General features: G+C 45.0%; 1 protein-coding gene across 2 annotated transcripts in view; it reads left to right on the forward strand.

The window, feature by feature from the left end:
• Positions 1-5,033, forward strand: part of COMMD6 (COMM domain containing 6) — a 37,345-nt gene extending 32,312 nt beyond the window's left edge. For both annotated transcript variants that reach the window (XM_088459331.1, XM_088459330.1), the window contains one exon: positions 3,575-5,033. In XM_088459331.1, the coding sequence (XP_088315457.1) occupies positions 3,575-3,625 (51 nt within the window). In that variant the 3' untranslated portion in view covers positions 3,626-5,033. The remainder of the gene's footprint in view (positions 1-3,574) is intronic.
• Positions 5,034-14,840: the final 9,807 nt, after the last annotated feature.

Consider the following 14,840-nt stretch of genomic DNA (forward strand, 5'->3'; position numbering starts at 1 on the left):
CTAGTGATGTCAGTGGGCCGGCTTCTGACGGGAGGCGTTCCCATGGGAACGCCCCCGTCAGGGAGGCACGCCCCCGGCACGCCCACCAAAGGGGGCGTGCTGTCAATCAACATTGACAGCACGCCCCCTTTGATCGGACACAACGAGCGAAGGACTTTCCTTCGCTCGTCGCGTCTGGCGCATGCGCACGACGGAGCTCCCTCCGTCGTGCGCATGCTCAGTCCATAACATCGACCCACTTGCGAGCGGACAGCCGCTCGCGAGTGGGTCTGAATCGGGCCCATAGTTCATATCGTCCAGTGTGTATGCTCAAAACGATAGACTAAGCGCGCTCCAGCGGGTCATCCACGATAGCAAGAAAAATCCCTATATACAGGCGCTAATGTTGAATTGACTAAATAAATGAGGTACCAGTCCTGCAGCTGTGGGGAGTTGTCAAAATTCCCAAAGAAGTCCACTGAACTTAAGAAAATTGTATAGATTGTTCACAGCGCAGGAACTCAGTGCCTCCAATGTAATTGATAAAATATATTTATTAGTGATAGAAATATTATATTAAAATAACCATATAGATGCGATATAAAACAAATGAAAGATCAAAACCAAAAAACAATGCTGTATAGACAATAAGTACTTGCATTAATGTAAAATTGAATCAATGGATATAATCTGGGTGAGCTGGAGAAAAAATGCTTTCTGCCCTCACTAGAGGTCTCCTAGGGTGCTTGTCCCGGAATGACTTAGTATCCCAGTAACACCGGTGTTACTCGCTACCAGCATCGGCTGGTCAGCTGGAGATACACGCGGCATCCACCTCATTCCTTGGAGATCAGGGACGCTGCAGGACATAAATTCACACTTAGGTGAGAGCCCTCTTTGATCCATCTATAGGACTCTCCCATTGCGCATTCAGTTGCTAGCGCTACACATCTGATTTATCCACATATTGGGATACTAAGTCATTCCGGGACAAGCACCCTAGGAGACCTCTAGTGAGGGCAGAAAGCATGTTTTCTCCAGCTCACCCGGATTATATCCATTGATTCAATTTTACATTAATGCATGCAAGTACTTATTGTCTATACAGCATTGTTTTTTGGTTTTGATCTTTCATTTGTTTTATATCGCATCTATATGGTTATTTTAATATAATATTTCTATCACTAATAAATATATTTTATCAATTACATTGGAGGCACTGAGTTCCTGCGCTGTGAACAATCTATACAATTTTCTTAGTGTCATCCACGATGTCTGTTGTCGTCCGAACATACAATATTGTCAGGAACTGCATGTTCGGGGAAGTGCAGGGTGATGTCGCTGAACGATATTGATCAGTGTGTATGCTCCATTTGCCCGGGGGAGCCTGGGAGATCAAGGTAAGTTCATCCCAGACGCCCGGAGGCAAGTTATGATTTGGTGCCCCCCTGTTACAGCTGCTGACACTGTAATGTAGCAACTCTCATGCAGACAAAGCTATAGATAGACAAAGGTAGCAGCTGATGGTCTGACATGGAGTTCTCCACTAGTGTATGATGGCTTATCAGGTCCCGGGAAAGGGTGCCATGTATTGGGCAGCTGTCGTGGTGCACTCCGGGTACATAGTTACAGCCCTAAGTGGGGTGAATATGTTGTTGACAATGGAGGCGGTGCCCCTTCAGTGCTGGAGCCCGGCGGCAGACGCCTCCATTGTCTCCCATAGTTCTGCCCCTGGATCAAGGCCAAACACTAAACTATATGCTCCATTGACTATATCGTTAGTGTGTATGCCCCAGTGTTTACTCTAGCACCCTGAACCTGTCTCAACCTGTGCAGTTCCTCATTCGTGTCTGGGGTGGCACACTCTGCTCTGGTGCTTCTAGCACACTCCGCTGATGCAACAAACTAATGAGATACAGACCACTGTGTGCTTAGAAGCACCAGAGTGACACCCCAGCAAGGAAAGTGGAACTGCACGGGTTGTGACAGGTGCAGGGTGCTAGAATAGACTCTAGTTACCACTGATCACACTGTCTCTAGTAGGTAGGATCTGTTTAGTAACATTTCTGCAGTCTGTCTGCACCACCGGTCGTACACCTTGGGGTTGATTCAGCAGAGAACGCAGTAGCTATCGCAGCTGCTAACATGTTAGCAGCTCCGATAGCTGTAATATGGTAATGCAGCAGGAGGCGCCACACCTCCTGCATGCACTACTTATCCGAGCTGCGTCCAAGGATGCAGCATCAGATAATCTGCAATCCCATTGGCCGGCTGAGTGACCCATAGGCTCCCGCAAGCTGGCTGCCGCAGATACAACAAAGGGGCCAGGAAATCTCCGTCAGCCGATGGAGATCCTCTTCCCAACAGTGGCGACACGCCTCTGTTACCAGTCACTGCCCCCTCCCCACCTACAAACTGTAGCAGATCGTCAATCACTGACAGTCTGCTGCCGCTCTGTGTGCGATCACGCAGGACCCGTACTGCACATACGCAGTATGGGTCCGGCGCCTGTACAGATTCCCGACCATTTCTTTAAAGATCTTGGAAATCGGAGCGCAAGATATGCTTTCCCCTATGTCCTGCCAGGCTTCTTTCCTAAGGAATGAGGCCCAAATCCAACTCCTACATGAGCTCATGTTTACAGTGGTGATCCGAACCAGTGCCTAACATACTATAGATCAGATATCCAAACCTGGCCTAGAGGATTTAAGTAGGCAGAGCGTCTCACAGAGTTAGTGGCCAAAAAACTAATTGGAATCAAAGAGATAAAATACCCAATTTTGAAGGAACTTTAATAGTTTTGGATACAAAAGGGGGTAATTTGCTAGGTAACTTCAGTGGTTGGTATCTGTGAGCTGTCAGTAAGGTGAGTGATACAAATAATAACCTAAGTGTACAGTGGTCACTAAAACCCAGGATACAGCCATGACAGAAGTGCTGAGGAGGGGGTAGCGTTCCCTATGGGAATAAAAGGAGAGCAAGGTTTGGAGAGGTTGTACTTGGCTATGCAGGTAGGATTCTGTTATTTTTGTTTAAACAGTTTGAAAATAAAGCAGGTATTTGGTCGGTATTGACAACAACACCTTTTCTGCATGGTTACTTTTACTCCGTGCATTTTCGTTTTAGTTTTTAGATTTAAAATGCCGCAGAAGAGATTTCTGAAGGTAACTGAGGATTTAGCGATGTGTCCTAAATCAATCCAACGTTTCCTGACGTTTTCTAAACAATAATTGGAAAATTGCAGCTGTAATCTGTGGGTGTCTTACCTGGACAAACACAAATGTTTCTGCATATCTTTTAGGGGTCTATTTACTAAGCCTTGGATGGAGATAACCAAACATGGCCGTTAGGAGCTGATTGGCTGGTACCTTATCTCCGTTCACTTTATCTCCATCCAAGGCTTAGTAAATAGACTTCCACTGTCTATGGGATCTATTTTAAGTCCTTACGTGTATAATTATTTTGGGTTTATAGACCTCACCAGCTGTACATTTTAAACTAGAGTTACAATATTAGGTGAGTTGTCAGTGTTGTGAAGTGTTTGTTTTTTTGTTGTTGTTTTTTTTTATTATTATTTTTATTTTCTCTCCCCCAGAATTTCTTCAAGCAATTTAAAGATATGTCTGTGGCTCTGGAGAATGTATGAAGTAGGCCCTTCCCTGTGCCTTGGCTTCCTGTTCTCTCTAACATAACAGGATGGATCATGTGATCTGAAATGTGCACACTGTACATTGTGCTTCAGCCACCATTCCATTGTTGCTGGTTATGCTGACAGTGTGTCTAATGTAAAAATGAAGGGATGGATGTATATTTTCCCTCCACCCAATCTCTCCTGTTAAGTTGGCCACACACTAGACCAACTTGCATCCAACTTGTTGATTGGTGTGAATGAAAATCTGGTAACGTATGGGAGTAAATGATGATCAGCAATTTGATCCCAAATGCCGGAAAATTAACAAAAACTGTTGTTTGAACAAATAGTTTAGATCAAACATTTAACACACTTGTCTGACGACCATTTTCATTTGTTTTCTGGCATTTAGAAGCAAATTGCTGATAATCAGTTACTCCCATACCTTACCAGATTTTCATTCCAACCAATCAACTAGTTGGCTGGTTGGATGTAAGTTGGTCTAGTGTGTGGTCAGCTTAAGTCTATTTCATTTAGGCATAGCCATTTCTGAGCAAACAAAAAATTGCAGACCATGGAAAAGGAGACGGACACAAACTCCAGATGTTTGCTAATAGTCTATACAGGTATGATTCCTAAATCTATGTGTATAAAGTGCATTCCTCTGTACTAGGCATTATACTCTATACCATGTACATAAATATCAGTCTTCACAAATACTGAAAGACACTAGATAGCAAATATATATTTTCATTCACAGTAAAAAAAAAAAAAAAAAAAAATTGCAGTTATACAGTTACTGGGAGAAAGGTGGAACAATATTTGCCAGTAGTATAAATTCTACATTTAATTAATATAATTTATACTACATCATTAGTAAATGGCAAAGATTGATCCACCTTTTTCCCAGTAACTGTATAACTTTGTTACAATTGTTTTGTTTATAAGCATCATATATTAATGTGGGCATACATGACTTGGTAACTGTTATCTGCAATATGCTAATATTTTGGGTTTTTTTTATTGGTATTTTAACATTACATGTATGCACATAATATAAAGTGTGCATCCTCTTCTATGCTATATAACATTATGTACATTTGCTCCATCTGGACTCTACTTTCCCCAGACATTTGGCAGCTGCTGTGTATTCTCAGTGGTTTGTTCTCTGCTATTGTCCAGACGGCACTGTATAAAGAGCAGTCCTGGGCAAACTGTTCCTCAGCTGCTGTTGAATTTCAAGTACAGAATAGCAGGGATTAACCGTCTTCTATTTCCACAACTTCAGAGAACCTGTTTCCCTCCTTTAATGTAAAATAGATTATCCCTTAATTCTCCTGTTTCTGTACATGATTGTTGCAAGATATTTTCTCTCTTGGCACATATTTGTATAGAAAATAAAAATGTCATTTAACAAAAGCAAGATGATTGTGTTTGAGTCATTTGTAACATTGTACACCAGCACAACCCCTTTCAGGAATAAATTGAGAACTTGCATCTCATCCAGTTGGCTTAATTCAACTGTCTCAAGTCTCACACCGATCCAAATGAATTATCCAGGCAGGTAACAGAAGAATATGAAGAAAGAGGCCTCTTGCATGATTTGTCCCCAGTGATAGTGGTACGGGACCCTTTCTCACTCCCTTGCCACTGAGGCTGTTGTCATCCCCGCGCTGAGCATGTTTTGTCACTTTAAGCCCTGGTCAATTTCCAACAACATTATCATGTTTTTATGCAGCAATCACACAAGACACAAAAAAAGTGAACTAAAAGCAAATGTATGTTTTTTTGTTTTTTTTTCGTGGTCTGGGTTTTTATTTTTTTATTTTTTTTTACCCACTCCTGAGCAATACTTTACGGCGCATTCAATTAGCCCCAATTTTTCGCATTCCAAAAAATGGACTATTGCGCTATTTGGTCTTTTTTTTTTTTTTCTAATGCGGAATTTAATTTTAGCCAGTTTTTTTACATGCAAAAATGTTATCTCTAATCGCATGAAAAGGTCAGTGAACTTATCATGAATTCTATGTGTTTTCGTTGCCGCGATCGTGAAAACGGGCTATGTATTGTAGATTTTCATAGCCTGCTGATATTTGGAAAAAAAAATCCCAGATATTAGCTACAGCAGGGCTGACTTCGGGGCTAATTTAGATAGTCCTGGTTGAATAATTAGTGCACAGTAAATTATCACAGCTAATTGAATTCTGTTTTAGTCCACTATGCTATAACATCAAAAGTCAAGATTTTTAGTTTGTAGTTTTAATGAAATGCACAAATTGTGCATGAAACCTGGCAGCATGTTGATTTGGGCATTAGATCAGACAATAGCTATTAAGGGGCAGACTCCCTTTTTCAAATGAGGTTGCCTTTGTATGTAGGAGTCGTGATGGGGGAGACTGAGTACATTGTGCCCTCCTCCATCCCCTAACTCTGCTAGTGTTTCTACTTTACCATGCTGTGCCAAATAAAATAAATATAATTTTACTATTATGTGATAGTATGATCAAATCATACTTGCATCTAGAAATTATCCGATTAAAGAAAAATTGCTGACTTGCTTCTCTGCAACTAGGTTTTTGAAACATTTGTTAAGTAGTGCAGCATTGTTGAAGCCTATGAGGCTATCAGAAATTAAGCCTATGAGGTAAATTTTACTACTTGGCGGGTTTGCCATTGTTCTGAAACCGATGAACATTGCTGGTGGTCAAAAGCATCTTTTTAGTCTGTGTTTTGAAAGCCACCATAAATGCTCTTCAGAATTATTATTTTTTTTTTTTAAAGTGGGGTCTTCTCACAAAACTATAACCTGCCCTGACACGAAGGGTGGTAGTGGAAAAATCAAGGGGGATGGGGAGGTGATGCAGCAAAGAGGGTGGGGTTCGCTTATTTTTCCATCATAGGGAGCTCACTGCGACGCTCTCTGCATCACTAGGCAGTCGCTGTGATTTTCTCTGCATTATATGGCATTCACTGCGACACTCTCTGCATTATATGGAGCTTTCCCATGAGACCACACCCCTTTTTTGGTTGCACGCCTTCACATAGTCCCTTGCTTGCAGTGGGGTGCCCAAAGCATATTGTTTCTTTTGGGCCCACCACTCACTAGTTCTGCCACTGTACCGACAGAGCTGTTTAATGGAGTGTCAGAGCGCATTTTTACTTCTGGACCCCGACAGACTGTCAGTGCATTGATTCTGGACAGCTACCAAGTGCTGCTCTCCACTGTGTTGTGCTGCCTGGATGTGTCACATGCACAGAGAGAGAGAGAGAGAGAGGAGCTGAGAAGATAGAAGTTGAGGTGCGCTGCCACCCAAAGTGGATACTAGAATAGAAGGTGAGGTGCGCCTGCTGCCTTTGCTCTTACTGGGGAGAGGCGATGCAGGAAGGGGGTTGTGGCACCTGCCAGTGCAGGGGTGCATTGGGGCGGTGGCGGGAGGGCTGTTGGGAAGGTATACAATCTGGGAAGCCGGCTTCCCGACTGCTTTATCCTGGCGTGGGATAAATGACCCACATCTGTATCTAGACACCTGTCATTTCCCCAAACGCCGGGAGACCGGCGCCCGGCATCCCGATCGAAGGGGGGGAGGGTTAGGTTTAAGGCTCCTGGGGGAAGACTTAGGGTTAGGCACCCACCCCCGGAGGGTTAGTGTTAGGCTATGGCGAGTTAGGGTTAGGCACCCCCCCGGGAGGGTTAGGCTAGGGGGACTTAGGGTTAGGCCCCCTGGGGGGAGTTAGGATTAGGCCCCCCCCTGGGGGACTTGGTTTAGGCAGCGGGGAAGGGGAGGGGGTTAGGGTTAGGCACCCCTAAGTAGGGTTAGGTTAGTTGATACTTACCTTACCACGATCGGGCTTTCCAGCGCTGTCGGGCTTCCGCTGCTGGGCTCTGCTGTTTTGTCGGGCTGCCGAAGCCGGGATTTGAACTCCCGGCCATGCGGCAGCCGGGACATAATACCGATTCCGTTGGGAATGGGCGCGGGGGGAGGGTGGGATTAAACTCTGCACATTAGTCACTGTAGACATAAGTCCTCTGTAATATCCACATATCAAAGTGTTCCAGCCCTGGGGCAGGGGGGGGGGGGATTTGATAGTCAGTACACTGACTAACTTTGGGGGGGGTGGGGAGGGGGAATTTGGCATATACTCACTGACTGGGGAGAATTGTTTGAGGAGGAGGAGTACCAAATTGGTATCTTGCTTAGGGTCCCATGAGGTCTAAATCCAGCTCTGCCTGGGACCCGCCGGGCCCTAAGCGGCCGCTTTCATAGCATAGCGGTAAATCCACTACTGACTTACAGTGTGTATGTAAGGTCCAGAAGAACCAGTTTCACAGGCTTTCTGCTGAACCCCAATCGTTTTGTGTCTCCTACCCATCTTGAAATTGTATTCCACTCATGAGGTCTCTACTGACTAATATTAATTATTCACTCTGGTTAAAAGTAGAAACTCCAGCAATTATTCATGAAGAACAAATGTAGTTCTCTGCATGTGTTGCTGGAAGGTGTGTTAATGTAATTTTGCCAAAGTTAATGGCCACCTGTCACCGTGTTTTAACTGATTTAGGTGGTTCTAAAATAAAAATGCTTAAACAGAGATGAAGGTGATTCCTGTGATGCAGTTAAAATCCTGGCAGAGGGGATTCCGGCGGTCACGATGTCAGTACCGGAATCCCGAAGGTAAGTAGCTAGGTTAGGGGGGGGGGGGGGGGTAACTGATAAACCAAGTGCATTTTACTTCCGTCAGCAAGAAACTAGAAGAGTGCAGTGAGCTAAGGTACAGTATGCACAGTTCCTGTGTAACTGCAAAACATATTTTATGCGGCTGTGCATATTGATGAATGGGCCATTATATGGCAAAAACTGCTTGATTTCAATACACAATGGTAGTGGTGTAATGTTTTTGAGGTGTGGTAGTTTCTTGGCTCCTACATTGGATTCATGGGGCAAGTTGAATGTCACAAAATATCTGGACATTGTTCCTGATTAAGAGCATCCATTTATTGGAGCAGTTTTCCCATCTCCAAATGCGCTTTTTCAACAAAGGCAGGAATAGTCCTCTAGTGCAAGCGTTTAACCACTTGTCCTCAAAACCGCCAGCAGGTCATAATTTGTGGATTTCTTTAATCTTACGCAGGTGAGTTCTTTAATTTGCTGTGTCAGTAATTATCCCATTTGTTTCTACATAAAGAAATCCTCAAAACATGACCTGTCGGGTACTTGAGGGGTGAGCTTGAGAAGCACTGCTGTGGTGGCTACCAGATCTCACTCCAGTTGAGCATATGGGGGATGAGGTACAATTACAGTATTCAAAAATTGACCACATGGATGTTTGGCTGATGTGAATATGTACGAGGTGCTCCAATTAATAGTCTGTCGCTCAGACTATTGTGCAATCTATGGAGAGCTGAATCCCACAATTCAAACTTTCTATAATAAGTTTTTCATTGTAAGCCTTTTAAAAGAACAGTACAGTAAAGTTAGGCATTCATACATTAATTATCAGTTCGCAAAAGGCAGGATTCTCAAAACAATCAGATAATTCTATGAACATGTTGTTTGATAACAACTATAATCCTCCACACCTTCAACGATCAGAAAGGTAGGCTTTATTTATCAAGGCCCCCACAGTGTAGGATATGCACCGTTTCTTCTGGTGTTGACAACCTAGAATATCAAATTCAGGCAGCTCTGTGCTTAGGGACATTGCTCTGTCTGTAACAACCTTTCTAATGTTTGTCAGCATGGACATCAAACTTTTACAGTCCTGGCAGGAGTAAGTTCTCTGCTCTGTGTTAGCATGGATACAACTCACATGTGCCTGTCACCAGGAGGGAAGCCCATGTTGATTTCAAAATAGTTTTTGGGTGGAATTAGCCTTTAAATATGCTGTAGGTAAATAATCTTATTTAAATTACTAAAAAGAGAGGAGAAGACTGGCTGAAATTACCCATTAGTGTACAAACCTTTAAAAATAGTCTTTCCTATAATAAGTAGTAGTTCTTGCAAATGTATATTACTGTGAATTATACACCTTTTAACCATTAAATATTTTCATAACTGCACTGTCTACTCTTGATTCTCATCCTACTTATCCAATCACTCTTTCAGAGTTCACTTTACTTGATCCACAACCTCTCTGCTTCCTCTATCATTTGGAGTACCACAGGGCTCAGTCCTAGCTACTCTGCTTTTTTCTATCTATACCACCTCTCTTGCAAAACTAATAAGCTCTTTTAGAATAAAGCATTATGTGTATATGGCTTGCCTTGGGTTTCCTTCTGCAAACTATTTGTGTACCAGACCCAAACTAATGATCATTCTTTGTACTGTACCTGCACCAGCACGCCATATCTGGAGGCACGGCAGAGGGATACAGCCTTCCATCTGCATAGCCCAAATTCTATGCATGGTTCACTGGTGAAGATCAGGGATTCACCAAGGTAGCACCAGCCTTCACACACATTTACTGATGTTCTATAAATGTGGCAGGTACGGCCCAGGGCTGATCTAAGCTACAGTCATCTCTAGCTGCTGTCTGTATGCATTGTGATGTCACAATGCAGGTCACAGCCCTATGTAAAGGATGCCCAGCTGCTGGCAGCCATTTTGTGGTGATATTTGGTTCTACATTGATACTCTCTGAGTAGTTCCTGCTTTATTTAAGTGACTTTGGATAAGGACTACTGATAAGGATTTTGGATTACATCTTCCAATAAGGTCCTGAACAGCAACATCTTCAGGTAAGGACTATATAATTTGGCCTGTCACCCTTCTCCTTTAAGACCTTTCTCTCTCAGCGGTAAACTGAAGCCCGTCATCATTGACCAACTGCTCCTGTACCCCTGTTCTGGCAAAAAGACTCCTCAACACTTCCACTATGTGTGCAGCTGTAGTAGAAATGACTGTTAAAACTTTAGACTTTTTAGAACAGGCATCCATGCCCCCCTAAACGGTCCCGCAAAGTCCACGTGAATCCACTGTATGAGGTGGATGGTCACTCCCAGGGGGGTGCAATGGCACTGGTGCGGGCATATTTTAGACAGATTGGCACCCGGAACATTCTCTGGCCAGATCCTCCAATTGCTGATTCAACCGTGGCCACCATACAAAACTCCTGGCCAGTGCCATAATTTTGACTACACCTAAGTGGCCGACATGTAGTTCATGCAAGACTCTTGTTCACAGTTTAACAGGCACAATGATCCGCGACCCCCAGAAGAGGCAGCTGGAATCAACTGTCAACTCACGCTTTCGATGAAAGTAAGGGGCCCACTGCCGGTGCAGTGGTGCAACCCACCCTTTTTGTGTCACTGTGAGAACTTGAGCCAGGATGGGGTCTCGAGCAGTCTCACATCTTATCAAACTGGCAGTTATAGGAAGATATTCCATTTGCATCATTGTGAAAACGTCCCAAGACTCCTCGGTTTTTTATGTCAATGGGGCAGTCTGTAAGATCAATCATGACAAACCATCTGCATGTTGAGTAGTCTGCTTAAATTCTATATAATAGCAATGTCCACCTAAGAGCAGGGTCCAGCGCTTCATCCTTGCAGCCGCAGTGACAGGAATACTCTTCTGAGAGTTAAAGACTGACAAAAGCGGTTGGTGGTCAGTTATAAGCGTCAATTTCTTGCCATATAAATACTGATTGAACCGTTTTACACCCCAAACGAGGCTTAAGGCCAGTGGCGTCCCTCCCCGCGGTGACACCCGGTGCGGGGAGGGATGCCTTGAGCGCGGCGGAGCCGCGCACTTTGCCGAAAAGGGGCGTGGCCTCGATGGAGGAGGTGTGGCCTTGGGAACGGGGCGTGGCTTCGTGTCCCGAGACCGCCGGTAGTTAGTTATCAATGGGGGGTGCCGGAGGTGCGGGCAGTGCAGGCTCCTTCTCTGTGACAGGAGCAGAGTGCTGCACATGATGTTACAGTGCAGCACCCGCCTCCTGTCACCGAGGGGGAGCCTGCACCTTGGTGTCACCCCTCGGCGGGTGACACCCGGGTGCGGCCCGCACCCCCCTTCTGACGCCACTGCTTAAGGCTTCCCTGTCAATCTGTGCATAGCTACAATAATAGAATAGAAAAAACCTTGAAAGGTAGTGCAATAAAACAGGAGTGCAGCTAAAAATCAATTGAAATGAGTGTACATCCAGGGGAACCCAACATAACATATTTGAATAAATGTAATGCTTGCTTCAATAAGTGTCAAAAATACACACTTTTCCTCTGTTATCTTTGATTTATCTGAAAATATATAATGACCTCCTTCCCTTATGCCTTTTACAGCACCATGGGCACTAAGAAGACACAAAAGAAAGGGAAACAGTAGTGCAGAGACCTTTAAAAGGTAATATTTAATCACACATTGCACTTAAGCATAGATAATACTCCACTGTGGCGAACAGTAACCATCATGGGGCAGTCTCTGATGTCCCAGATCAATACAGGTAGCTGTTGCTATGAAGGGAGAGGGATGTTCCATCCTGCTGGGTCCACACTGACAGCAGGTGATCGGCTCCAGCTTTGGTGAGGCTGTTCCTATGGTGGGCTTGGTATCCGGAACCAAAGTTATACCTGTATTCATCTGGGATATCAGGGACTGCCCAATGATGGTTGCTGTTCGCCACTGTGGAGTGTTCTCTATGAGAATTATCATTTTGACACTAAAAGGTTGATGACATTTTGTTGTATTTATATCTGTGTGTTGCACAAGTGGTGTTTGTTATTATTAATTTCAGTGCCTATTCTTTTATTCAGCCTTGGATAATGTCTGAGATGCGAAGGCTATGGGACGCTCCTGTCTATCCAGCATAGTATGTGACATGATAGCTCCAATGCCATAAGCTGAGGCATCACAGGCCACTATAATAGGAAGCGAGGGGTCATAGGGGGTTAATACCGTGTCTGATGTAATTAAGTCCTTTGCCTGTGTAAAGACACACTCACAGTCCGTTGACCATAGCCATTTATGACCCTGCTGGACAGGGGCCAGGGGCGTATCTATAATGGGTGCAGGGTGTGCGGGGCACACGGGCCCCCGGTTCCAGGGGGGCCCCGCCACGCACCGCACTCCCTGCACCCATATAATTTTAAATTCACCTGTCCGTGATCCCTCGTCGGGTGTCAGCGCTGCACAGAACACCGGAAAATGGGCGCCGCGTAGTGTACAGAATCTACTGCTGCGGTCAGCCGTCAGTCTGCTGCCGGCCGCCAGGGAGAGAGGAGGGGACCCTCTCCTCTCGTAATACACACCTGCTGCTGGAGTAACTGATGTAATGAATGAAGAACTGTTGCTAAGTTAGGCAGAGCTGGATTAAGGCTTTGGGGGGGCCAGGGCACTTAAGACTCAGGGGCCCTATAGAGCATAATTTGGGACACCGGGGTCTTATTCTCGTGCGCAAGCCTTTGGTTAGCACATAAATTGGGGACATGGCCACATATCACGCCACACTGGAGGTGCCTTGCAGAGCAGGTGAGAGTGTTCCCTCCCTACCTTTATCCCCAAAATGCACGACTGTTCCACCATAATTGGGGTGGATGAGGTGGTATGCATACATACATAGGGAGGGATGTATCAAGCAATGCATTTTGTATGCAATACATCCCAACACTTACTGTATCTAGTGGCATATATTAACGCTGTATGCATGAAGATTTGTGATTATTTATGCAAAGGAGCTGTTCTTTGTGAATTGAGGACTTACGGGTTTATGACCGGGGGTTCTGCTGCACATGTGTAGCCATGGGGGACACTGGGAATGATCCTATTGGTTTCCTTTTGGTGAGTTATGCGTAAAGAAGCCCATAGGCTTCTATAGGCATCGCCATCTATAGAAGGTGCTGCCTATCGGGTACCACTCCGGAAAGTTTTGATACATGTGGGGAATGCGGCCACACATCTGAAAGCGACAGTAATCAGCGTTTTGGCCGCATTTTTCCGTTAGTACATCTTTCCCATAGTCACACACATATATACAGTCACACATATATACAAATACATAGTTGCCCACTTACTGTATATATAGTCACACATATACATACAGTTACACGCATACATACAATCACGCTCTGGACATTTAAAACCTCTTTCTTACCTCTCTGGTGCCTGTCCAGGCTAGCCCTGAGGTCCAATCGTGCTGCATATCACTTCCGGCTGGTGCTGAGGTCTACCTGCACTGCTCCTGCCCTGTCCACTCAGTGTCCTGTCACTGAGCATGGAGATGGCTCTCTGCAGTCCCTTGCTCACAGCGTGTCTCCCCAGCATGATGGGATACAAACAGCATGCCAGAGTTCACTCCAGAACAACAGTGTGGGCACGCAGCCATGTTGGACTCTGTCACCTGGCGCTCTTCCTCCACTCAGAGCACTTCCCAGACCAGCTGATCGCAGTATCCAATCCCTGGGGATCGACCCCTATAAATTCCATTTCCTGACTGGCCCTCACTGCCAGTACAACGTCGCTTCTTAATGAAGTTACAGCTCACAGGTACTCAGTATCTGAATGGTCCCAGGGCTGGATTCATCACAGATCGCAACTGCAACAGCATACGCAGATCGGTCGATGGTGCGTACTGCGCATGCATATGCTTCTCAGTGGATGTGCGTGAGTTAGCATTGCAATCGCTCTGCAATCACTCACGGAGATAGAAAGCCATTGCAGAGTTAGTGATAGGAGGTCAGCTTTTGGGGTTGGTGACGTGGGAGTGGTCGGAGAAACGCAGGCGCTCCTGTCCTTTTGAACGCCATTGCATGGGCGTGCATAAATTAGCCACTGCAATGGCATACGCAGCTTTAGCACTCACTGCGTGCAACGAGGTTAGCAATTTTTGAGTAAAGTCAGAGCTGCTGTAATTCTGCGTGAGGAGCTGATGTTACTCAATGTTCCCGATGTATACGCAGGACTGTAAGGTATTACGGATGTGAGATAGCGGTAGTGGGAGTCTCTATGCTGGCTGTGCAACAGCTTTGCGATTGCATTCATTATCATAATTTCGGAGCAGACCTCCGTGCATAATCGCAGCTGCGATCGCAATAGCGAACTGTAGTGAATCAGGCCCCCAGTCCATTAAATCCAGTTCCAAGTCTGGTATACAAGTCTCCAATACCATCTTGCACTCCAAGTCTGGTTTTACCACTGAGACTTGTTCTTAACTGCCTCCATCAGTTACAGCGATTCCTCCAATCACAGGTCCTATCCAATACCTCCAATCATCTGTCTCATTCAATACCTTCAAACATCAG

Source organism: Taudactylus pleione, unplaced genomic scaffold (genome assembly GCF_031769625.1).
Source record: "Taudactylus pleione unplaced genomic scaffold, aTauple2 ptg000041l, whole genome shotgun sequence".
Lineage (NCBI taxonomy): Eukaryota > Metazoa > Chordata > Amphibia > Anura > Myobatrachidae > Taudactylus > Taudactylus pleione.